This window comes from Bubalus bubalis, chromosome 2, assembly GCF_019923935.1.
Source record: "Bubalus bubalis isolate 160015118507 breed Murrah chromosome 2, NDDB_SH_1, whole genome shotgun sequence".
In the NCBI taxonomy this organism is placed as follows: domain Eukaryota; kingdom Metazoa; phylum Chordata; class Mammalia; order Artiodactyla; family Bovidae; genus Bubalus; species Bubalus bubalis.
The window spans coordinates 111,365,092-111,392,656 of record NC_059158.1 but is presented as its reverse complement, the minus strand read 5'-3'; the positions used below and the strand labels follow the sequence as shown (position 1 = coordinate 111,392,656).

The following is a 27,565-nucleotide window of genomic DNA, read 5'->3' as shown; positions in this document are numbered from 1 at the left end:
TCTCAGAACTTTCAGTTAATTTGAGGTTGGCTGAAACATTCACTTAGGGTTTTGGTATAACATTTCATGGAAAAACCCAAATGACCTTTATGGCCAACCCAAAAGCTCTGTTCCTGAATCATAGCAAACTAAGCAGCACCTGAAGAAATGGGGCAGAGTTTAAAGTTTAAATGTGCTGGGCTGTGAAGGCAGGAAACTCTCCTACAGAAAGCCTGGAGGCAGATGACAATCTTTTGTCAAAGATTCCCCAGCTGTCTCTAGAAAAGAAGGAAAGCCTTGAACTGGCCTGTTTCTTCTGTCACTGTTGTTACCGCTTTGGTGGCCACTTTCCCACTGGGAACTGCTGCCAGAGCAGGAAGTGATTTGAATGTTGTCTGCTTTTACAACATTCTGAATTTGAGTTTTAAAGCAAGTTTCAGCAGTGGATTTACTGCTCTGTGTCACCACCTCCTTTTCTTCTAAGATAACTGTGGCCTAAAATAAATAAATTTATATTTTAAAAAATTAAAAAAAAAAAAAAGATAAATGTGGCCGGGTGAAGTCTCAGGGGCTAAGTCCTGTGCAAATACTGATTTAGTATCAGCTTTTGCACACCCAGCCTTGGCAGCGCTTTCAATTCAAAGCAGGCCTGTTGTGGGGTTTGGTTTGTTTTGTTTTGTTTTGTTTTGTTTTGTTTGGATAGAACCCGGTAGGGGGGTGAGGAGAGAAAGAAGGAACTAGGAAGGGAAAGGAAGGAAGTTAAACGTCCCTTCCCTCCCTGTCTCTCAGAAAACCAAAAATGGCATCTTCCATGAGGAGCCTGTTTACTGACCACAGCAGATACGTTGAGTCTTTCCGGAGGTTTCTCAGCAATTCCACGGAGCACCAGTGTATGCAGGAATTCATGGACAAGAAGCTGCCGGGCATAATAGCAAGGTAACAGCAGCAGAAAACACAGGCCGTCTTTTGTGCAAGGGACAAGCCTGGGCGCGCTCTGTGCAGTGATAGATGGGTCATGCCCGGCCGGCAGGCTGGGCTGCGGCATAAGGGGAACTGATAGCAGCTCGGCTTGTCCCCGAGCGGCCCTGCGCCCCTGCTGCCGCGTTTCAGTGAGCCGATCACTAGAAACATTCAAAAGCTCTGATTTGTGCGGATTTCAAGCTGCTCCGAGATAAGCGTTAACCCTTTGAAGGCACAAATTCACGTTCTTATGGGAAAAGATAAGATCCAAATCTTTGAGATGAGATTTTTTCGGCTCTCCTCCAAATTTTATGTTTCAAAAAATCCCAGAGTCTAGTGTTCTTTGAATTAGAATCAAATAATTACGAAATACTGTTTACCCCTGGGGATTGAGTGGATGCCTCTCAATTCTTCTAACACCCATTTAAATTCATTTTCCATGTCCATTATCATAGTTACCACTCTCCAAAAGAAAAATTGTCTTTTTGCTTTCAAGTTAATATTAACAATGTGGCCCTACCTAAGCATTTTTCCATTATCAATGAAACTCACTAGTTCTTATCCTTCTGGCAGACTGCTTTTGTTTTTTGTTTGGTGATTAATGTGTTCAATTTGTGCCAGAGCTGATAAGCATTATGAGAGTAACAGATTCCACATGGTAAAGATAATCAAATTATCTATCTGGGGGCGGATTGCTGTAACCTGACTCTGCTTCAGGAAATAATGATGGAAAACTGGGAAAAATGACTGTGGATCCAATTTGCAATAGCAAAAACAAAAACAAAAACAACTGATATTTTAGTCTTTCTGTTGGATTTTTCTGTTATAGGCCTGAAATTCTTTAACCAGGGCAGTTAAATCTGCCTGACTAGAGAAGGCATTGTGGGATGTATAATTTATGGAATTTTGTTTCCTTTTCTATCTTTTATTTGTCATGGTTCGGTTTTCAATTTTTTTTTAACTGAGTGTTATATATTTATAAATAATAGGATAATAGGACTTCCCAGGTGGCGCAGTGGTAAAAAAATCCACCTGCCAATTCAGGAGATGCAGAAGACACAGGTTTGATCCCTGTGTGGGGAAGATCCCCTAGAAGAGGCAATGGCTACCGACTCCAGTATTCTGGAAAAATTCCATGGACAGAGGAGCCTGGTAGGCTACAGTCCACAGAATTGTAAAATGTTGGACATGATTGAGTGACTGAGCACACATACAATAGGAAAATAAAGCAAAAATCAAAGCAGACAGCAAACAAACAATTTTCTATCCAAAAACAAATTATAGTTTCTTTGGGTCTTTTTGCTCATTTCCAAAATTAAAGGTAATGAGTTGATTTCTGAGTTCTTTTGCAGTACTAAGCATCTGTGTTCTAGTCTGTGGTTATGCAAATCCTTAGTTTACTTCAGCCATCAGTTTGGTTTGAAGACATATGATGGATGCATAGAACATAATGAATGATGACCCCCTGTCCTGTCTTCAAGCGTATACAATCTAACTGGAAATACCGAATGTGAAATCTGTGAACTACTGAAGAATTTTCAAAGGCGTAACTAAGTTTGCCTTATAGTGGTAATATCCAATTAGAACTCATCTGAATCATATTTTTTTAAGCAATTTTTTTCTGAAGGTGATGTGAAATGAGAGTTAGCTAAAGGACTTTCAAAACTGCTACTTAAAGTTGTTTATCAGTTATCAATAGGCAACATGTCTGCTTAATTTTTCATTTTTATTAAAGCAAGATGTGCTCATATTTTTAAAAGTCAAATGATTCTGAAAAGTTTACAGTAACAACAACAAAAATAGTGGTTTCCTGCCTTCACCACTCTCATTCCTGATTCATGCTCTCTATAGAGACAATTACTTTCAACATTTTGAAATCATTTAGTTATTTCTTATGGAATTTTCTTTCCTAATTCTAAATAACATGTTATTCTCTTCCTTAATTTTAATGTATTAAAAGTGCTAAATAAACATGCACATCTCTCTCCCCACCATGTCAATACAATATATATATGTACATATATAGCATGTATATATATATGTGTATGTTTATACATGCATATATACCTTACATATGTCTAAATTTTTATTAGTTTATATCATATCATTTTGTCTGTACATATTATTCATAACTGAACAATGCATTTATACTATCATTACATTTCATTTCAAGTATAACTTTTTGTTTTTCCTAGAGTTACCTATTGATTTTAGTTTATATTCTTAGTTTTCTATGTACCTATCACTATTTATACCCCAAACAGAAATATTAATCTCTCAATATATTCCAACAGATCAAGTAATCTGTAAATTTTTTTTCATGGGAACACTGTTTCTGGACTTCTCTGTTCTTTTTTTTCCAGTTTGGCTTGATTTGGTTTTGGCCTGATAAGGGAATTTATTTCACCTTATAGAAATTCTCTTCTCTCTCTAGTACTAAATTCTCTGATTCTGAATTCCATGCTGTGTTTTTCTTGGTTTCTTTAATCTTTTTCCCCCCTGCTAATCCTTTAAGGGCTTTCTAAGAAAGAGTGCATGGGAAGTAATGCCTTCTCTCTGCTCATCTTTGTTAGAGTTAGTTAGGGTATAAAACTCTGCACTGAAAATGATTTTATACCAGAAATTTAAAGATATTTTTCCATGGTCCTATAACCACTAGAGGGCTTCTCTCATAGCTTAGTCGGTAAAGAATCTGCCTGCAATGCAGGAGACCCAGGTTCAATTCCTGGGTTGGGAAGATCCTCTGGAGAAAGAAATGGCAATCCACTTCAGTATTCTAGCCTGGAAAATCCCATGGACAAAGGAGCCTGGCAGGCTACAGTCCATGGGATTGCAAGAATCAGACACAACTTAGCAACTAAACCACCACCATAGCCACTAGGGTTACTACTGAGAAACCTAATGCCATTCAAATTCTTCATCTTTAGCTTGTGACCTTTTGCTACTGTGTTTTGTTTTTGGTTCCTTTCTAGTATCTTCTCATATCTAGTATTCAGAAATTTTAAGATAATAATTTATGGTGTGGGTGTTTTTCACCCATTTTTGTGGGTAGTCCCTGGGCCATTTCAATTAAGATTCAGATCCTTCAGTTCAGGGAAGCTTTGGTATTATTTAATCATTCCTCCCCTCTTTTTTTGTCTTTCTGGGACTTTTATTCATCAAACAGAGGACCTCCTAAATCAATTCTGTAATTTCCTTATGTTTCCAGTTTCTCCCAATTTTATCTTTCAGCCCTCTGTTGTTCAGTATTGTGTTTTTAATTTCCAAGAATATTCCTTTTTTATAGCATCCTGTTCATCTTTCATAGATAGTCTACCTTCCTTTATCTATTATAAAATTTTCCTCGGCTTTCTGAATGTTTCTTCTGAATTTGCCTTTTCTGCTTCTTTTGGTCTCTCTGTCATTGCTTTCCTGGTAGCTCAGTCAGTAAAGGATCAGTCTGCAATGCTTGAGACCGCCTGCAAAGCAGGAGACGCTGGTTCAATTCCTCTGTTGGGAAGATCCTATGGAGAAGGAAATGGCAACTCACTCCAGTATTCTTGGTTGGGAAACGCCATGGACAGAGGAGTCTGGTGGACTACAGTCCATGGGGTTGTAATGAGTTAGACATGACTTAATGACTAATTAGGGGAGCTCCCCAACTACCTGATAAGCCTTGGTTGTCCATCCAGTTAAATATGAGGCACTAAAAATTGGTTCAGAACCTCTTTGTGTACATACTGAAATAGTCTGTTGAGCAGCTGACTCGTAGTAATTAGATGTGGACTTAGCTCTTGATGGAGGATTCTCAGGTACCAATATAGATAAGTTTATCAGTGAGATGGGTTATTTCCTCGGGGAGGAATTATTCAATCACCTGTCTGGAGGTAGAGCAGATTGGGGAGGGCCATAGTATATAGCTATAAATAGTGCTTATTGTTGTTGTCGTCATGAGCACATCATGAGAAACGCTGGGCTGGAAGAAGCACATGCTGGAATCAAGATTGCCGGGAGAAATATCAAAAACCTCAGATATGCAGATGACACCACCCTTATGGTAGAAAGTGATGAGGAGCTAAGAAGCCTCTTGATGAAAGTGAAAGAGGAGAGTGAAAAAGTTGGCTTAAAGCTCAACATTCAGAAAGCAAAGATCATGGCATCTGGTCCCATCACTTCATGGGAAATAGATGGGGAAACAGTGGAAACAGTGTCAGACTTTATTTTTCTGGGCTCCAAAATCACTGCAGATGGTGACTGCAGCCATGAAATTAAAAGACGCTTACTCCTTGGAAGGAAAGTTATGACCAACCTAGATAGCATATTCAAAAGCAGAGACATTACTTTGCCAACAAAGGTTCGTCTAGTCAAGGCTATGGTTTTTCCTGTGGTCATGTATGGATGTGAGAGTTGGACTGTGAAGAAAGCTGAGCACCGAAGAATTGATGCTTTGGAATTGTGGTGTTGGAGAAGACTCTTGAGAGTCCCTTGGACTGCAAGGAGATCCAACCAGTCCATTCTGAAGGAGATCAGCCCTGGGATTTCTTTGGAAGGAATGATGCTAAAGCTGAAACTCCAGTACTTTGGCCACCTCATGCGAAGAGTTGACTCATTGGAAAAAAACTCTGATGCTGGGAGGGATTGGGGGCAGGAGGAGAAGGGGACGACAGAGGATGAGATGGCTGGATGGCATCACTGACTCGATGGACGTGAGTTTGCGTGAACTCCGGGAGTTGGTGATAGACAGGGAGGCCTGGCGCGCTGCGATTCATGGGGTCGCAAAAAGTTGGACACGACTGAGCGACTGAACTGAACTGAACTGATTGTTGTCACATGTAATGCATTTAGATCCTTGCCTGGAAAATAGCAACTTTTAAATAATTCTTAGGTATCATCATACTATATGAAATGGAATAATAATAGTATCTAACTCACAGAGGTGTTGTAAGAATTCAAAGGGTTAATTCATTTTAGATGGCCGATGAAAAGTGTGACAGTGTTAGTTGCTCAGTCTTGTCTGACTCTTTGCACCCCCATGGACTGTAGCCCACCAGGCTCCTCTGTCTATGGGATTCTCCAGGCAAGAAAACTGAGGTGTATTGCCATTTCCTTTTCCAGAGGATCCTCCAACCCAGGGATCGAACCTGGTCTCCCACACTGCAGGCAGATTCTTAACCTTCTGAGTTACTAGAGATGGCCAATCAGTTCAGTTCAGTTCAGTTGCTCAGTCATGTCTGACTCTTTGCAACCCCATAGACTGCAGCATGAATGCCAGGCCTCTCTGTCCATCACTAACTCCCAGAGCCTACTCAAACTCATGTCCATTGAGTCAGTGATGCCATCCAACCAGCTCATCCTCTGTCATTCCCTTCTCCTCCCACCTTCAATCTTTCCCAGCATCAGTGTCTTTTCAAATAACTCAGTTCTTCACATCAGGTGGCCAAAGTGTTGGAGTTTCAGCTTCAGCATCAATCCTTCCAATGAATATCCAGGATTGATTTCCTTTAGGATAGACTGGTTGGATCTCCTTGCAGTCCAAGGGACTCTCAAGAGTCTTCTCCAACACCACAGTTCAAAAGCATAAATTCTTCCATGCTCAGCTTTCTTTATAGTCCAACTCTCACATCCATATATAACTGCTGGGAAAACCATAACTTTGACTAGATGGACCTCTGTTGGCAAAGTAATGTCTCTGCTTTTTAATAAGCTGTCCAGGTTTGTCATAGCTTTTCTTCCAAGGAGCAAGTGTCTTTTAATTTCATGGCTGCAGTCACCATCTGCAGTGATTTTGGAGCCCCAAAATATAAAGTCTGTCACTGTTTCCATTGCTTCCCCATGTATTTGCCATGAAGTGATAGGACCAGATGCCATGAGTTTAGTTTTCTGAATGCTGAATTTTAAGCCAACTTTTTCACTCTCCTCTTTTACTTCCATCAAGAGGCTCTTTGGTTCTTTGCTCTCTGCCATAAGGGTGGTGTCATCTGCATATCTGTTATTGATATTTTCCCCAGCAATCTTGATTCCAGCTTGTGCTTCATGCAGTCCAGCATTCTCATGATGTACTCTGCATATAAGTTAAATAAGCAGGGTGAGAATATACAGCCTTGACATTCTCCTTTCCCAATTTGGAGCCAGTCTGTTGTTCCATATTCACTTCTAACTTGCTTCTTGACCTGCATACATATTTCCCCACAAAGGCTGAGGCAGAACCTTGTTTGGGTGTCTTCTGAGCAGGTATGGGTCAGCAGAGGACTGCTGTGGGGGCAGGGGCTTTGGGTGCAGTAGACCTGGTTATGGCATAAGCCTTCTTGGAGGAGGTCACCATTAACCCATCATAGAGCCACCAGAACTTACACAGGACTGGGGAAACAGACTCTGCAAGGGCACAAACAGAACCTTGTGTGCGCTAGGACCCAGGAGAAAGAAGCAGTGACCCCACAAGAGATGGCCAATAGGCACATGTTAAGATGCCCAACATTACTAATTCTTAGAGAAATACAAATCAAAACTAAAATAACGTACCACCTCACACTGATCAGAATGACTATCACTAAAAAGTCAACAAATAACAATTGCTGGATAAGATGTGGAGAAAAGAGAATCCTGCTACACTGTTGGTAGGAATGTAAGCTTGTGCCCCCACTATAGAAAATAGAATGGAGGTTCCTCAGAAAGCTAGAAACAGAATTATCATATGATTCCAGCAATCCCACCCCTGGGCATATATCCAGACGAAACTGTAATTCTAAATGATGTGTGCACTTCTATGTTCAGAGAAGCACTAGTCACAATAGTTAAGACATTGAAACAACCTAAATGTCCATCAACAGATGAATGGCTAAAGAAGATGCGATGTATATACACAATGGAATACTACTCAGTCATAAAAATGAACAAAATAATGCCATTTGTAGTAACATGGGTACAACTAGAGATTAAATTAAGTGAAGTGAATCAGAAGAGAAAGACAAATACCATATGAGATTTCTTATATGTGGAATTTTAAAAATGGCACAAATGAATCTATCTATGAAACAGAAACCGAATCGTGGCCATAGAGAACAGACTGCTGGATGCCAAGGGGGAAGAGATTTGGGGAGGGATGGAGCAGAAGGTTGAGGTTAGCAGATGTAAGCTTTTATAAATAGAATTCATAAACAACAAGGTCATATAGCACAGAGAACTATATTTGATATCCTGTGATAAACAATAATGGAAAAGAATATAAAAAAGAATGTATATATCAACATATAATTGAATCACTTTGCTCTATAATGGTAATTAACACAACACTGTAAATCAACTGTATTTCAATAATAAAAAATTTTCATATATGAAAATGATTCATATAAATGATTCAGAAGAATGATTCATATAAATTACTTAGCTGTGCTTAGAACAATAATAAGTTGGGTACTTGTCATGCGCAGACACATTTCTAAAGGATTCACATAAATTATGTCACTTAATCCTCAGAACTCTTTCAAAAAGCAGATACTATAATTATAGCCCTATATGGTAGGAGGTATTATTATCCTACTTCTTAGTAATAAAGGTACAGAGAATAATTCATTCATGGTAACATAATCGTAAGCTACGATTCCAACCTATGTGCCTAGGTGCTCTGCTCTGTAACCTCACTATTCTATCCACAGATAGAAGCATCTTCAAGAATTAATCAAGTGCACAGACAGCGATGGATATATTAAGACTCATGATCATGAGCTGGAAGATAATTAGAGGAAGGCAACTCATTCACAGATATCCTTGACTCTATGCTTTCTAGTATTTTTAAGAACCCTGGTTGAATCTGTGTTCTTCTTATCTCTCTGGGCAGGCTCCTCACTTTAGCCAAAAACCAAGCTTGTTTAGCATCCTAAAACACAAACAAGAACCATTCTTTCAGTTCATGTTTCCCCTCCAGTCTCTTTTTCCTTTTCACTTTCATCCTTTTTCAAAAATCTCTGTATCTTCTTTCTCTTTATCAATTTCACTTTTAATCCCACTGCCATCTGACTCCAGCTCTCAACCTCCTTTAAAGCTGCTGTTATCAGATATTCATATTGTCAAATTCAATGAAGAGTTGTCTTTTTATTATTTAGTTGTACACTCTTATGCCTCTGACACTATCATTGGCTTTTTTCCTTCTCTAATTCTCCAATCACCTCTCTGAGCTTTGCTGTTTCCCTCTGTGTCTTCTTTGTGTGTTCCCCCATTATCCCATTACTTTTAAAACCTGGCACTGTGTCATGATCCCACTACTCTTCTCTTTGCAATATTCTTGGGTGATAGAATCTATTCTCTTAGTTTTTACTCTATGATAATTCTCCAGAATACATCGTTGATCCCAATCTCTCTTCTACCCAGCTTCAATATTGCATATTCAAATATCTGCTGAATTCAGATTTATCAAAACCCTAAAAACACAAAACAAACAAAAAACTGACAAAACATAAACTTGTCATAAAATTACATCCCCCAGCTTCTTTTTCGATACCATACTTCACCTGGTCATCCAAACTGGAAACATGTGGCAGTCACTATGCATCTCCTACTTTTTTCTGACCCATTATTTTTTTTTTTTAAATAAATATTTTACATCAGTCTAAAGAAAGTCCTACTCTCACATCCCAGTCCATCAAGTCCACTCTATTCCTATACAGAGTCATAAACTTGGCTTTTCTTATCTCACAATTCAACTTGAGAGAAAAGTAGTCTCTTACTCATCTTTATATATCAGTGCCTAGGACAGGCACATAATAAATGTTTAATTAACATCTGTTTATTGAAAGGAAGTTAGCAAGAGGAAGGAAAGAAGGCAACTATCATAGAGATAGTATGAATCACCTTAGCTTTTCTCCCATCTACAATGAAAGAAGTGTGTGTCACTCAGTCATGTCTAACTCTTTGTGACCCCATGGATTGTAAACCACCAGGCTCCTCTGTCCATGGAGTTCTTCAGGCAAGAATATTGGAGTGGGTAGCCAATCCCTTCTCCAGAAGATCTTCCCAACCCAGGGATTGAACCCAGGCCTCTTGCATTGCAGGCGGAGTCTTTATCATCGGAGCCACCAGGGAAGCCCATTTACAATGAATGGCTTATTATAATGACCAGACTCAAAAGTTACTTTTTCTGCTTTTATTCTCCAAACAGTCTTTAAACAAATGCCATTTCCTACCTCTGAGATATTTATAGTGCTATTTCTAAAAGTATCCCAGTTTAAGACTGTTAATGAGTAGAATCTTTACTTCCAAAGATTTGTAAAGACACCAATATAACCACTGAAATGATCAACACCTTTCATATTGGCCTAATTTTTGTTCACTGTAATTTTCATCTGTTCTCTTTAACTAGACTTGATAATCAGATTTTATAAACTGCCTGGCACATTTTTCTTAAACTACATAATTTTTTTTTCAGGATTGGAGACATAAAATCTGAAATTAAGATTCTAAGCATTGGCGGTGGTGCAGGTATGAACAATGCATTTTAAAATTTGTATTTCACTCCAGACATCATGAGCTTCCCTCATAGCTTAGTTGGTAAAGAATCTGCCTACAAATGCAGGAGACCTGAGTTCGATTCCCAGGTTGGGAAGATCCCCTGGAGAAGTAAATGGCAATCCACTCCAGTATTCTTGCCTGGGTAGCAGGTTACAGTCCATGGATTCACAAGACTCGGACATGACTTAGCGACTAAACCACCAGACTTCATGCTGCTTGATGGCAATTTTGTCCGTTCTTTAGAAAAGCCATTTTCCTTCACTTTTGGAAGAGATTAGTTTATTAAAATTGCTGCTGCTGCTGCTAAGTCACTTCAGTCGTGTCCGACTCTGTGTGACCCCATAGACGGCCGCCCACCAGGTTCCCCCATCCCTGGGATTCTCCAGGCAAGAACACTGGAGTGGGTTGCCATTTCCATCTCCAATGCATGGAACTGAAAAGCGAAAGTGAAGTCACCCAGTCGAGTCCGACTCTTAGCGACCCCATGGACTACAGCCTACCAGGCTCCTCCGTCCATGGGGTTTTCCATGCAAGAGTACTGGAGTGGGGTGCCATTGTCTATTAAAACTAGTAAGAGCCATATCACTTCAACTAAGATTAATGTCCCCATATATTTATGGGGTCTAGGACATCAGATTTCATTATTATCTGTAATAGGGATAAGTATGATTTTATTTTTTTAAACATATAAAAAGCATGGGAAAACATAGAATAATTTTGAAGATGACATTGAACCAGATGATTTAACTGTTCGAAGTAAAGGAAAATTTCAAAAGACATTCCTTAAGCTTGTGCCACTTAAACGTTATCCATAGACTGGTTGGTGGTTTGCGAACTATTGCTGGTGCATGAGGAGATAAGCATGCCCTGGAATGTAAATCAATGCACAGCTTCTTTCATTGAGAAAGCATCACTATGCAGACAAGTATGCTTAATGACATAGTGAATTTACCCTCTCGTGGCCCTACTCTTTGAGTTGCCGTGGCCTAAGCCATTCCTTTCCTCTGACTCAGGTTCACAGCTGCCCTCTAAGCATTCAGCACACTCCCCAACTCCCTTTCATAAGCAGTTCATTGTTTCACTACTTAGAACCAGTACTTTTACCCAAGGGGAAATGTGAAGTCTGGATAGGCAGATTAATGAGGGTGTAGTTTCTAACTCTGCCACTAATGAACTGTGTGAACCTGGCTAAAACATAAGCTTCAGTTTGCTCATCAGTAAAATGGGGGCAATGAATTATGTCTCATAGGTTGTAGTGAGATTTATACAGATAAGTTTATAAACTGCTTTTATAAGGTGCAGGTAGGTCCTTTCCACAAAATAAAATAAGAAAATTTATCTCCAGACTTTGCCACATATCAAACTCCTGAGTAGTGTTTGATTTAAAGTTGTTAGTTGTCTGAAAGTCTGAGTTAATATAATGATAATATATATCGTATATATAATAATATATAGTCATATGTTATATAATGTATTAATATATAATAATATAGAGTCATATATATTATTTATGTGTGGATATCCTTATTATTGTTTTCTTTTAAAACAACCATGAAGTGATGGTTAGTAAAGGTTACCACTTGGTAACAAGTGATCACTACATTACCACTTGTCACACAGTGTTAAATAGTGATTTCTTGAGTCTCTTAAGTGTAATTGTTCTAATCCTACATGAATGAGTTCAGTTGTGGCAACACAACACATCTTAACACAAAGATAACCAAGAGCCCTCTAATGGAATAGGATAGTTTTTTATGTCATCTAGTGCTCATTTTTCATAAAATACCACTGTGATATAATGTAATAAGGACTGACTGTTAAAGTAGTTTTACTTTATTATCATCTTTCAGCAAGAAAACAGAAACCAACAAGGACAGGTAATGAAAGATACTGTCATGAATGATCTAATACATTGTGTTTAAACTAAAATACTCTATTATTGCTTGTGATATTTTATGTCCTAAGGATTATAAGATTGATGAATTGCTCAAAGAGTGTCCTATTAATTCATTTAACCAAAACAGTCATTTCCAGTGTGTTTTGCATATGAATTTAAGGCAACCACAGGCAATGAGACTTATCATTTGATAGTGTCACTTGTGCTTGGACAAGAAGAGAAGCCCTACAAAGAAAAGTAATTAAAAACAGTCTCTACCATGGCCAAGTTAATTGACCTTTTAATATAAAGTTAATTGAATTTCTAATGTAAATTTATCCAGATGCTTATAAGCTATCTAGAGAAAGGAACATTTGCCCTAAACACTGATTCCTTACATAAAGGTGCAAATAGGGGCTAATATAGAGAATTTTTCAGAACAGAGGGAGTAATGCTTGGTGTTCTTCTGATTGAACCTTAACATTGTATTAATAACAAGCTCTTCCTGAGGGGAATATGGGTGCCCTTTAAGGTCACTCTTCATAAGACACTGATCAAAAACATAAGAACTGCAAGAGAAATTCAAGCTGTAAATACTTAGCCCTCACTGCTCAAGTTAGATATGAAATCAAAAGGAATACACTTAAAATTCCTAGGTCTAAAAGCCCTTGGCATGAAAGAGCAGAAAGGTGTTTGAAGGGAAAGGACATCCCACTCAGTTAGTTTGAGTGTTTATATACCAACTGGGAGATACTTACCTAATAGTTTGTCATTGACTAAATGCAAGTACTGGGTGCGCAGAAGAAACACACTTTATTATATAGTGAAGAACACGCTATCCTTGCCTTAGAGAAATGGTCTCCCTGCATGTTTCACGATCTACAGTGTTCCTGAGATTTTGCATTATCCTGTGGCTTATGTATCCTTAAAAATCCACTGCTGAACTATAATCCCCAGTAGATAAGGTCATTGGCCCTGTCTTATACCTTGTGTTCTGCTTCCATAATGCATCTTACAGGGTTCTGCTCCAGTCTTAGCTTATGAGCCTCTCTGTTTTCACTTCCTAGATGTTTTCTTCTTGGATGCCTAGGCACCTCTAGGTCATATTCTGCATATATTTAATGCAAATATTCTCTCTGCATTCATAATGGTGCTACCACTTCTTACCATCACAATGAAAAAAAATCTACCAAAAGAAACAAACTAAAAACTTCCCTAAATCAGATTCGGCATTTATATTGCTTAATGTTCATGCTCTTTGGGGACCTATTTGATTTTCTTCTCAGAACCATGAGTAGGGCTGCTATGCACCCTTTCTGTCTTCTGTCTCTTCTATTTGTTGTTGCTGAGTTGCTTCAGTTGTGTCTGATTCTTTGTGACCCTATGGACTGTAGCCCACCAGGCTCCTCTGTCCATAGGATTCTCCAGGCAAGAATACTGGATTGGGTTGCCATGCCCTTCTGCAGGGTATCTTCCTGACTCAGGGATTAAACTCACGTCTCTTACATCTTCTGCATTGGCAAGCAAATTCTTTACCACTAACTCGATTGGTATTTGGGTGGAGAGGGATTTCATAATCTGAGGGAGAATGTAAGAATTTTGAAAATGGTATTTGGCAATTCAGTTCAGAAACCAACCAACTATTAAGGCTTTGTGCAGTTCAAAAGAAAGGAAATTGATGGAAAATATTCCGATGGTGCCCTTAACTGATCTACCACATCAATAAAATACAATTAATAAGCAAGATTATTATTCATAGATTACATGTTTACTGTTAGGAGAATGTTTGAAATAAATAAATGGGTATTCAAAGAAAGAAAGAGAGGAAATCAGGAGAAAAAAATCATGTACAGAAATACAGACCATGTAGTTTTTACAGAGGTCAAATGGTGGGGGTGGTGGTTTAGTCACTAAGTCGTGCCTGACTCTGGTGATCCCATGGACTGTAGCCTGCCAGGCTCCTCTGTCCATGGGATTCTCCAGGCAAGAATACTGGAGTCGGTTGCCATTTTCTGTTCAAGGGGATCTTCCCAACCCAGGAATAGAACCTGGGTCTCCCGCATTGCAGGCATATTCTTACTAATTGAGCTATGAGGGAAGCCCAGAGGCAAAATAAGGAAGTGTAAAGTTGTATATGTGCATGAATTTGTGTGCTTTAATGAAATAAAGTGAGCAATGGGAATGCTTTATTTGAGGTATCAGAGCATTTATATCATGCTGATTTCAGCAACTGTTTTTAGATATTGAGAGCAACCACATTGTATTCTAAACCTTACAGAATATGCTTTTTGGTCCATTGTCAACATTGATGCTTCCTAAAATCAAACTACCCGATGGAGCTTCTCTACTATTCAACTTTTAATGAGTATTGTCTTTACGTTTGATGGTACATAGAGAAAAAGAAACCCGTATTCTTTGTGGTAAGGGAGAGTGCTATTAATTTGCAGTACACACACTTATGCCTGGAAAAATGTTCCAGAAAGCAGTAATGGGCAATGTGTTCTCCTTGCTCTGGGCTCTGCTAAAAGGAGAATCATTTTATCTGTTTCATTGTTCCATTCTTATGTTCAAATGCCAGAAAATTTTATTAGGTTTAAACAGGACTATAACTTAAATAATCTCATTGTATCCAGCTTTCTACTTCTTTTTATTAACCTATTATGTACCAAATCAGCTGTCATACCTTATATAATAGTGTTTATATTTATACAAAATTGTTCAATCCACTGAAGCAACTCACATATGAAATATAGCTGGTATGGACCCTCTTATATAATTTTTCCGATAATAATTATGCTGACATGTTGAGAGGGGTTAGATGGTTTTCTTCTATGACATATAAACATCAACATTAAGACAGAGATTAAAATATAGAGGAGAATTTAGAGATCATCAACACCCTCATTCTACAAACTAAAAACCTGAGAACAATCAAGAAAGAATAAAACCTAGGTCTCTTAACTAAAAAAACAGTCCAACAAACTGTACTAAACAGATATAAAAGTTAATTATTGACTTGGCAAAAGGGAGACTGGGTATTTAGTAAGGACCAGCCTTTTGGAAATCTAATGTTATCAGATTTTTTATCTTGTTTTCTTTCATAAATGACATGTTAAGGTGACCCTGAAGTTTAATTTTCTAAGTGAGGTGAATAGAAGTAGAAATGAATGTAATTAAGGCAAGAACTGGGAAAGTCGGTCTATCCAGTTTAGAAGCAGAAGCTGGTAGGAAGCAAAGGTTAATGTTTCCAGTGTCCTCAGGTAAGCCGCCAGTCTACATCAGCAACTAAGGAATGACTGAGGAAATACAAGGAAATGGAGGATTTTTTTTGCCTGAAAAAAAAAAAAGAATTTGAATATGCTTATTGCCATCTTCAGATATTTCCTATTAAGCAAACCACAGAATATTTGGCCCTAAACAGCCAGGGGTTGAAAGAGAAAGTCTTTTGTTGTTGTTCAGTATTAGAGTTTATAAATGATCAAGATATGTGCTTTCACTTCTGAAAGCATGTATCTTTGGACATAAAGAGCTACCTGTCATGTTAGGAGTATTAGTTTAGACTGGAAAAATACTTTTCACATATGCTATTCAAGGGACTCAGGCACTGACATCTTGGGTATTTGGGCTTTCAGTCCAGTAAACCCATGATCTTATGAGTAACCTTCTAGAAAGAGTGGTGTGGCACCACTGTCCCTGGGTTTCTTCAGGCAAGAACACTGGAGTGGGTTGCCATTTCCTTCTCCAATGCATGAAAGTGAAAAGTGAAAGTGAAGTTGTTCAGTGATGTCCGACTCTTCGTGACCCCATGGACTGCAGCCTACCAGGCTCCTCCATCCATGGGATTTTCCAGGCAAGAGTACTTGAGTGGGGTGCCATTGCCTTCTAAAGAAGTGAAATTCAAATAGAACTTCTAGACATGCAGATTATTTTTAGTCTGGATTTGAACTGCTTTATAACTTGACCTGAGTAAAACTGGTTCACTTATGTACAGCACTTCCTTCACAAACAGAAGGATATGGACCTGGGCTCGAGTTAATCATTAACATGCAGGATTTAGGGCTATCTACTTCAGATAATTTGGGGCCTCAGATGTAAAGTATTCTTAAAGGTATTCATAACTGTGCTATTTTAAAATAAACTATTCTCCATATGTAAATTTACCAAAAAGGTCTACCTCATTGTATTGTATTTAAAACTTTGAGTGAAGTATTGTTAAAGACAGGTATACTGCAGAATTGAGAGGCCTGAGCATAATACTATAGTATTGGTACCACTGTCATTAAAACCAAAGCAAACAAGATTGTTTGGCTAATTCAATAAGGCCTAAAGCAGGAAAACAGGGATTAATGAGCAGAGTGAAGATAAAAGTATCATTATCTGCAGATTAAATGACTGTATACTTGGAAAAGCAAATAAACTCAGTTGTGCAGCCTTACAATTAATAAGAATGCACAATAAGAATGTAGTAATGGCCTGATACAGGTAAAATAGGAAGAAAGCAATATGGCAGATCCGCATTTCTTTCTGCCAGCATTTTAATGTTTTTCATTTACAGGTTGGCTATTTACAATGTACTTAGAAAGTTCATGGCATGTGGCTATCTGTAATTTTGCTGAGGGACAGATTTGTATCTTCCCAGTTCTTACGCCAGTTTAGGACCCATTCTCTTAGTGGGTGAATGTGCTTCTACCTGACATGCACTATTGAATAAAATTTTGTGATTTAATACACACAGTCATATAACCCTGGTATAGGTGGTTATTTCCACCCTCATTTCCATCCTAATCATATATGCCACAAGGAGGGGGTGGTGCAGAGCAGTCCTAGAGACTGGGGGTCAAAACCCCAGGGTCTTCTGAGGCTTTGTCTCTATTAACAATAGCAAACTGATAGAAATGGGGAAAAATATTGGATGAGTAAGCTACTAACATACAAAATATAAGAAACCTATTTTGAAGAAAATTTTTACTGAGAACAAGTTGACAAGATTTAAAAAGCAAATATGCCATAATGAGGTTACAGTGGCATGAAAGCTTTCATGTACAAAAGCTAAGAGTAGGAAATGAAATTTTCCTGAAAGTAGCAGGGCATTATGTATCAAGAACAGTAGAACAGTTCTCATACTTCGTAAACAGCCAATCCCTGCGGTCCCAGCAAGGCCCTGCTGCTCTTCAGTCCCTCCTTGTAGAGTCTGTACATCCTCCCCATTCTATGTATCTCAGCCCCCGACCTCTAAGGTACCCAGCAATGGGACTGGTCTTGCCTGCCCAGGGGTCTTCTGAGAATCTGCTGTAGTTCTTCAGCCTGTATCCTTTGAAAGAGCTGGCATCTGAGACCTGTTGTTTTGGGTTTTGTTTTAATATCACCAAAGATCAAGGTTCTCCTTTTAACCATTAATTCTGGTTCTTGGTATGAATATGCAAAAAGATTTTGCACAATAATTCATGGTTCATTGTCAGATGCCTCATAATAGCAAAAAGTTTGCAACTAAGTGTAACTTACTCTATACCTTTTAAACATCACAATATTCTAAGTATAGAGTTTACCTCTCTATGTAATGTTCTGAAGTAGCAAATATCTTTGTATTTAAAAAGTGTAAATTGAAAGGTAAGGCAAAACTTAGTCTTTTTTTGAGGTGTTTGTTGAATATAACTACACCTCAATATTCAGAACACTTTGGGACATTTTCTTTAAGTTTGTGTCTCAGAGAATATTTTGGTAATAAGGCTTTTCTTCTGCAGTTGCAAAGCATTCAGGTGGTATTCTTCCTGGGCCAACAGCCAGAAGACACGAAAGCAAATGGCAATGCCCTTTTCCGCTCAGAATTTATATTTATAATCCCCTTCCTGAGACTCTCCAGCTATTTTAATATTCTACTCTCATCTTTCCATATGAACAGAACTGCCTCCATACTGAGGCTCCCAGTGTAGAGGTGGGTGGAGGAAAGAGAGAGAGAGAGAGTATGGGGGAGGGAGAGAGTTGTGTGGGGGGGCAGTGCACCAGAGAGAGAGACACAGAAAGGAAGAGGGAAAAGAAAAAGACAAGAAAAAGGATCTCATCAATAATCTTTTATCTTTTGCACTGCAGCTCAAAATCAAGTCTGATTTTGCTCTGGTTGCAAACTCATAGCTGAAATTATTTTTCATCACTAAGCAGAGAGTTATCTGGGCAATTTTTCTCCCTAGAGACAATTTTGTGTGTGTGTGTGTGCCTGATATTCTGGTAGAGGGAACAAGGAAGATCGTAATCTTAATGCAACATGTAATAGAATAAATTTTTTCCTGCTGATAATCTAAAGAACTCGTATATATTTTGATGTGAGAAATGAAGCTAGAGCAGATGGAACTCAAATGGCTGGAGATACTGTGACTAGCCTTTAATCCTCCATTTTCTTGACCTGGGGGATGTTTTTATTTGGGGCATAGCCTCAGGGTTCTCCAGCTGGGCTTTGTGTTTCATTTAATGTAGCTCAGTCAGAAAGACAAGCCATCACGAATACATGATGAGTGCTCTTTCAAACTGTCTTTTTATTATGGAGCTGCCCATTTATAAAGGCACATCTTCATTTCCTTCTTTCCCAGCCTCCTTCAGACTTCTCTTAAATATCAACTTTTCCAGGAAGCTTACATGACCACCCAATTGAAAATCACGAACCCTCCCATCATGGCTTCACCTTGCTCTTTTTTCCCTTGGTTTTAGGACTTACCGCCATCCGTAAATGTTGAATGTTTTGGTCTATTTTATTCATTGCTGTATCTCCAGTGATTAGAACCTAGCATTTAGTAGGTGCTTAAAAGTATTTGTTGAATTAATGTATGGTAGCTTCAACTAATTGAATTATTACTATATATCATGAACTGTGGTAAATTATACCCATATAATGCCTTTAACATTTACAATAACCCTGCAGCATAGACCATATTATCCCTAATTTAGAGATACGTAAAGGGCAGAGATATTAACAAATTTGCATATTTCCATTGAATACTAAATTTGAGTCCAATTTTGTCTCTTTATAGCCTCTAACTTTTCCTTTTTTTTTTCTTTTTAATCCAATGACCTTGGATTTTAAGCAAAAAGGCAACATTCCTCTGCTATCTCATTAAGTATATCCTTGAAATTCAGGAAATGAAGAAAAGTTGTCTGGACAATATGGACTCCACCCTTTCCCTATTGAAATGGGAAACCAAGTTCTGTTCATGGACCTGGAGCTGAAGAATGAATTCTAAAAACTTGCAAACATATAGGCAAAGTTAATTTTAAAGGATAGAGATACAAAACTCTAAGCACAGACACTGAGAAGGGGTGAAGCACCCCAAAAGGTGCAGATAATAGTAGTTTATACCTATTAGAATTGACCCTGGAGAAGGCAATGGCACCCCACTCCAGTACTCTTGCCTGGAGAATCCCAGGGATGGGGGAGCCTGGTAGGCTGCAGTACATGGGGTCGCTAAGAGTCAGACACCACTGAGCGACTTCACTTTCACTTTTCACTTTCATGCATTGGAGAAGGAAATGGCAACCCACTCCAGTGTTCTTGCCTGGAGAATCCCAGGGATGGGGGAGCCTGGTAGGCTGCAGTCCATGGGGTCGCTAAGAGTCGGACACCACTGAGCGACTTCACTTTCACTTTTCACTTTCATGCATTGGAGAAGGAAATGGCAACCCACTCCAGTGTTCTTGCCTGGAGAATCCCAGGGACGGGGGAGCCTGGTGGGCTTCCATCTATGGGGTCGCACAGAGTCGGACACAACTGAAGTGACTTAGCAGCAGCAGCAGAATTGACCTGTTTGTTTTTGGTTGGTTCGGGGCCAGATGCATGTAATTTCTGACCAGTCAGTTTAAATGTCGCAGTATCTAGTTTGTCATTTTTATGGCTTTCTTTTGGTTTCAGTTTCTCAGTTTCCCCAGACATTGTGTTGCCATCCCTCGACCTGTTCTCAAGACTCCAGACCATCATTTAGGGACCAGATGTATGTTTATGAGTTAGTGGTCCACCTGGAGGTTTTTTTTCCTTGATAAACTGAACAGCAGTTAATGATTGTCTTGTCCTGGGTCTGAATGTATTATGACCCTCCAGACCAGGGAAGCATTCTTCTGAATGCCCAGAAACTGGAAAAAAGAGTTTAGCTTTAGGTTAAAGAAGTGAGATGCTTACTTGAGAAGACAAAAATTGAAATTAAAGAAAGGGAACTGAGGTCTCAAAGTCCTAGACTGTCTAACAATTTCTGCCTCAGTATTTTTGAACTTTTTCTTTTAGTTCCACTATCAGAGGTTTCAAGTATATATCCCTCTTCAAATATAGGCATGATGTGTTTAAAATATAGCCCATATGAAAGCAAGGTATAATCACAAAAATATCTGACTGTAAAATTAAGTGAAACACTCAACGTAGGTCAGAAAGGAGACATGTGAAGTCATTCTAAAGTTGTGGCTGATTTGATGGACAGGGTAATACAAAGGAAAGAGATTTGCAAAAGACAATTTAAAAATTTTAGTTTTCATTTAACTTTCCAAATCAAAAAGCGTATTCTATTTGATAGAAAGTAACACAGGAGTGAACAGAAGAGAAAAAACGAGAAACAAAAACCACAAACCAGGCTAATAGAAAATAATTTTTGATTCATGCTAACACATGTTAGGATTTCCTAACTTTGCTCAAGCTTCACTTATTGATAAACTGAGAAAATCAGTTACATCATCATAAAATGCCGAGACTCCAAAACCATTGATTTGTTTTGGTAGACACAAAAGGAGGTGAGGGTGATGGAGAAAGAAAAAGAAAACAAAGGAAGATTGAATATGGGAATAAAGTTGCTTAATAACTATAATTTTCCATTTGTCACAGGAAACTTTGCAGGTTTTGTTCCAAAACTAGAAACACACAGTAAGGTTTTAGCTAACTAACTGAAACAGCTACTGGCCTAAAAGCTTAGGACGTCAACAATAAGTAGTCTACAATTGTCAGAATCATCATTAAGCAATAAGAGATCATATTAGAACAGAGACTGACCATAAAATGAACAATTAAATGTTCATTATTTTATTGTTCATCAACAATAAAATGAATAAAGTATTGCTTTATCCCCCTTAAACGTGGTCTTCTGGACCTGACAGTTAAGATTCCCAGAAGGCTTTGTTATACACAATAAAAGCCGCAGGCGGCTGGCGTCTACATTTCTTCTGTTTAGCCCTGAATTTGCTGAGAATTTCTGAATTATTTGATTGAGTCACTTCTAGTTACCTTCCCCCAATCTTTCAGCATGTTAATTTGGCTTGTGTGCCCCTTTTTATTTATTTTTTGTGTGTGTGTGAGTTTTATTTATTTATTATTATTATTTTAAATTTTATTTTATTTAACTTTACAATATTGTATTGGTTTTGCCATATATCAAAATGAATCTGCCACAGGTATACATGTGTTCCCCATCCTGAACCCTCTTCCCTCCTCCCTCCCCATACCGTCCCTCTGGGTCATCCCAGTGCACCAGCCCCAAGCATCCAGTATCGTGCATCAAACCTGGACTGGCGACTCGTTTCATATATGATATTATACATATTTCAATGCCATTCTCCCAAATCATCCCACTCTCTCCCTTTCCCACAGAATCCAAAAGACTGATCTATACATCAGTGTCTCTTTTGCTGTCTTGTATACAGGGTTATTGTTACCATCTTTCTAAATTCCATATATATGCGTTAGTATACTGTATTGGTGTTTTTCTTTCTGGCTTACTTCACTCTGTATAATAGGCTCCAGTTTCATCCACCTCATTAGAACGGATTCAAATGTATTCTTTTTAATGGCTGAGTAATACTCCATTGTGTATATGTACCACTGCTTTCTTATCCATTCATCTGCTGATGGACATCTAGGTTGCTTCCATGTCCTGGCTATTATAAACAGTGCTGCGATGAACATTGGGGTACACGTGTCTCTTTCCCTTCTGGTTTCCTCAGTGTGTATGCCCAGCAGTGGGATTGCTGGATCATCAGGCAGTTCTATTTCCAGTTTTTTAAGGAATCTCCACACTGTTCTCCATAGTGGCTGTACTAGTTTGCATTCCCACCAACAGTGTAAGAGGGTTCCCTTTTCTCCACACCCTCTCCAGCATTTATTGCTTGTAGACTTTTGGATTGCAGCCATTCTGACTGGCGTGAGATGGTACCTCATAGTGGTTTTGATTTGCATTTCTCTGATAATGAGTGATGTTGAGCATCTTTTCATGTGTTTGTTAGCCATCTGTATGTCTTCTTTGGAGAAATGTCTATTTAGTTCTTTGGCCCATTTTTTGATTGGGTCATTTATTTTTCTGGAGTTGAGCTGTAGGAGTTGCTTGTATATTCTCGAGATTAGTTGTTTGTCAGTTGCTTCATTTGCTATTTTCTCCCATTCTGAAGGCTGCCTTTTCACCTTGCTAATAGTTTCCTTTGATGTGCAGAAGCTTTTAAGTTTAATTAGGTCCCATTTGTTTATTTTTGCTTTTATTTCCAATGTACTGGGAGGTGGGTCATAGAGGATCCTGCTGTGATGTATGTCAGAGAGTGTTTTGCCTATGTTCTCCTCTAGGAGTTTTATAGTTTCTGGTCTTACATTTAGATCTTTAATCCATTTTGAGTTTATTTTTGTGTATGGTGTTAGAAAGTGCTCTAGTTTCATTCTTTTACAAGTGGTTGACCAGTTTTCCCAGCACCACTTGTTAAAGAGATTGTCTTTAATCCATTGTATATTCTTGCCTCCTTTGTCAAAGATAAGGTGTCCATATGTGCGTGGATTTATCTCTGGGCTTTCTATTTTGTTCCATTGATCTATATTTCTGTCTTTGTGCCAGTACCATACTGTCTTGATGACTGTGGCTTTGTAGTAGAGCCTGAAGTCAGGCAGGTTGATTCCTCCAGTTCCATTCTTCTTTCTCAAGATAGCTTTGGCTATTCGAGGTTTTTTGTATTTCCATACAAATTGTGAAATTATTTGTTCTAGCTGTGTGCTCTTTTTTAAAAATTTATTTTTGCTGCACTGGGTCTTCATTGTGGTACACGGGCTTTCTCTAACTGCATTGTGTGGAGGTTTCCCTCTAGTTGTGGTGTATGGGCTTTTCATTATGGTGGCTTCTCTTGTTGCGGAACTTGGGCTCCAGAGCATATAGGTTTCTGTAGTTACAGCATGAGGGCTCAGCTGCCCCAGGACATGTGGAATCTTAGTTCTTGAACCAGGGATCAAACCCATGTCCCCTGCATTGGAAGACATATTTGTAACCACTGGACCACCAGGCAAGTCCAGTGTGTTGTGTGCTCTTTAAAAGCATTTATAGGGTGCTTAATATCTAATATTGGAACACATTCATATTATTATGGCCCCTACTCAGAAGGATTCAGTTGAGAAAGAACAAATGATCTTCTTCCTTTTTTTCCCCCATTGTTTGAATCTCTTACTGCTGGCTAATGGTACTTCCCTGATAGCTCAGTTGGTAAAATAATCCGCCTGCAATGCAGGAGATCCCGGTTTGATCCCTGTTGGGAAGATCTGCTTGAGGAGGAATAGGCTACCCACTCAGTATTCTTGGGCTTCCCTTGTGGCTCAGCTGGTAAAAATCTGCCTGCAATCAGGGAGACCTGGGTTCAATTCCCGAGTTGGGAAGATCCCCTGGAGAAAGGAAAGGCTACCTACTCCAGTATTCTGGCCTGGAGAATCCCATGGACGGTATAGTCCATGGGGTCACAAACAATCAGACACAGCTGAGTGATTTTCACTTTCACTTTCATGGTACTATAGTCTGTTAACCCTTCACATGCTTTTCAGTGATTGATGATCAAAGTTGCTCGGTTGCTCAAACTAGCATTTGAGTCCTTGATACCCTTTAGCAAACTCATTGGAATCAAGCCTTTGCTTGTTTTACTTAATTTTACAGTAAGATATTTTTTGTGATTATATCTTGCTTTCATATGGGCCATATTTTAAACACATCATACCTATATTTGAAGAGGGACATATAATTGAAACCTCTGGCAGTGGAATTTAAGGAAGAATTAAAAGGTTTCAGATCGATCGAGCCAGCTTTGGAGAAAATTGTCACATAGATTTCTTCATTCTCCACTTTAGTTTCCTTCCCCTACTTCCTCCCTACCCTCATCCCCACCCACTCCCATCACCAGTACCTGGGACATTCATTATACCATTAGACAACTCTCTTTTCCTAGTCAGGCATCTTTTGTTCCTGATTTATCTTCCTCATCTCCTTCTTCCAGCCTGCTCAGTCTTATGACCTATGCTTTTTTTTCACCTGCCATATCTAACCTTGGAAAGGTTCTGTTAATGCCATTTATGCCAAAATGTTAAAGACCAGTGTCATTTTCATATGCTAGTCTTGCCAGCACATAAGTATTTTAGTGAAGGTCAACATCATAACTAAGAGAATAAAAGTGCAAAACTTAATTTGGAGGCATTAGTAATAGGGAAAGAAGAGAGATTTTTAAAGAGAGGGACTCAATGATAACAATAAAAATAATGAACAGCTAACATTTATTAGGTGCCAACTCTCTTTCGCAGTGTGCTTTATGTGCATTGCCTCATTTAATCCTCACACCCAATAAATTATGTACTATCATTATTGCTGTTTTTCCGATGAGGAAAATACAGTTTGGAGAGAGAAAGTAAATGGCTGAAGGTCGTAATATCAAGTCAGTGGATCAGACAGAGGAGGAATTCAAGTCTATCCAATTTACCACAGTCTCTCTCACATCGTCACCTATAGGCTAAACTTTCATCAGGGCAGGTGTTTATTTGCTCCTCTTATCATTTGCCTAGTGTAGTGCCTGGCACATAGTAAAATAATCAATGAATCACTGGTACATGAGTGAATGAATAAATAAATACCTATTTTGCCATAACCTCCTTTCCATTTACTTCTCTGGAATCACCTCTTTCTTGGAGGCCCTGCCTTACCTACACATTCTAAAACACTAAATTGCCAGAAGTCCCCCATATACAATTCCACTTCCTGTCCTCTGCCTGTAATTCCCATTTCCCCAAAAGTCCCCAGGCTAACTGTGTTACTTACCCTGTAACACAGAGCTCAAGAGTGGTCTGCCATACAGCTTTCCATCTCTCTGGCCTCTTGTCTTATCCTCTCCATCACCATTTCCTTCCTTCTTCCCTCCATGGCCCAAACCAAGCCAGGGTTCTTTCCGTGTCTGTCTCTTCTACGAGAACATGTTGTTTTTGAGGGCACATGTCTCATACAACTTTTTATCCTTCTTTTATACCTGATATATTTTATATAATTCTGATCTAGCCTAATTTATCAATTCTACAGCATATTTTTTCATATTTTAATATCACAGATTGGTATATATCTTCCAGTTGGTGAACTCTTACAATTATAATTGACAGAGTTGTTTTTACTTTATGACTTAGTGATATAAAAGAAGGGTTATTTTTATCCTATAATCAATAGCATCTTAGATTTTACTGTAATACAGTCAGTCAGTCCAGTCACTCAATCGTGTCTGTCTCCTTGGGACCCCATGAACCGCAGCTTGCCAGGCCTCCCTGTCCATCACCAGCTCCCAAGTCCATCCAAACCCATGTCCATTGATTTGGTGATGCCATCCAACCATCTCATCCTCTGTCATCCCTTCTCCTCCTGCCCTCAATCTTTCCCAGCATCAGCGTCTTTTCAAATGAGTCAGCTCTTTGCATCAGGTGGCCAAAGTATTGGAGTTTCAGCTTCAGCATCAGTCCTTCCAATGAACACCCAGGACTGATCTCCTTTAGCAAGGACTGGTTGGATCTCCTTGCTGTCCAAGGGACTCTCAAGAGTCTTCTCCAACACCACAGTTCAAAAGCATCAATTCTTTGGTGCTTAGCTTTCTTTATAGTCCAACTCTCACATCCATACATGACTACTGGAAAAACCATAGCCTTGACTAGATGGACATTTATTGACAAAGTAATGTATCTGCATTTTAATATGCTCTCTAGGTTGGTCATAACTTTCCTTCCAAGGAGTAAGCGTCTTTTAATTTCATGCCTGCAATCACCATCTGCAGTGATTTTGAAGCCCAAAAAAATAAAGTCTCTGACTGTTTCCATTATTTCCCCATCTATTTGCAATGAACTGATGGGACCAGATGCCATCATCTTAGTTTTCTGAATGTTGAATTTTAAGCCAATTTTTTCACTCTCCTCTTTCACCTTCATCAAGAGGCCCTTTAGTTCTTCTTTGCTTTCTGCCATAAGGGTGGCATCATCTGCATATCTGAGGTTATTGATATTTCTCCTGGCAATCTTGATTCCAGCTTGTGCTTCCTCCAGCCCAGCGTTTTTCATGATGTACTCTGCATATAAATTAAATTAGCAGGGTGACAATATACAGCCTTGATGTACTCCTTTTCCTATTTGGAACCAGTCTGTTGTTCCATGTCCAGTTCTAACTGTTGCTTCCTGACCTGCATATAGGTTTCTCAAGAGGCAGGTCAGGTGGTCTGGGATTCCCATCTCTTTCAGAATTTTCCACAGTTTATTGCAATCCACACAGTCAAAGGCTTTGGCATAGTCAATAAAGCAGAAATAGATGTTTTTCTGGAACTCTCTTGCTTTTTCCATGATCCAGCAGATGTTGGCAATTTGATCTCTGGTTCCTCTGCCTTTTCTAAAACCAGCTTAAGTATCTGGAAGTTCATGGTTCATCTATTGCTGAAGCCTGACTTGGAGAATTTTGAGCACTACTTTACTAGTGTGTGAGATGAGTGCAATTGTGTAGTACAATAAAAGGTATTAAATACAGTTTACCACTTCCATTTCAATGACGACACTAAAGCCTTTGACTGTGTGGATCACAACAAACTGTGGAAAAGTCTTAAGGATATGGGAATACCAGACCCCCTGATCTGCCTCTTGAGAAATCTGTATGCAGGTCAGGAAGCAACAGTTAGAACTGGACATGGAACAACAGACTGGTTTCAAATAGGAAAAGGAGTACATCAAGGCTGTATATTGTCATCCTGCTTATTTAACTTATATGCAGAGTACATCATGTAAAATGCAGGACTGGATGAAGCACAAGCTGGAATCAAGATTGTGAAGAGAAATATCAGTCACCTCAGATATGCAGATGACACAACCCTAATGGCAGAAACAAAGAGGAACTAAAGAGCCTCTTGATGAAAATGAAAGAGGAGAGTGAACAAGCTGGCTTAAAACATGACATTCAAAAGACTAAGATCATGACATCTGGTCCCATCACTTCATGGCAAATAGATGGAGAAACA

At 38.8% G+C, this 27,565-nt stretch overlaps 1 protein-coding gene across 1 annotated transcript in view; it reads left to right on the top strand.

The window, feature by feature from the left end:
• The first annotated feature begins 591 nt into the window (after nt 1-591).
• Nucleotides 592-27,565, top strand: part of HNMT (histamine N-methyltransferase) — a 45,194-nt gene continuing 18,220 nt past the window's right edge. The window contains exons 1-2 of the mRNA XM_006047229.4: nt 592-915; nt 10,337-10,389. Of these exons, the coding sequence (XP_006047291.1) occupies nt 779-915; nt 10,337-10,389 (190 nt within the window). The 5' untranslated portion in view covers nt 592-778. The remainder of the gene's footprint in view (nt 916-10,336; nt 10,390-27,565) is intronic.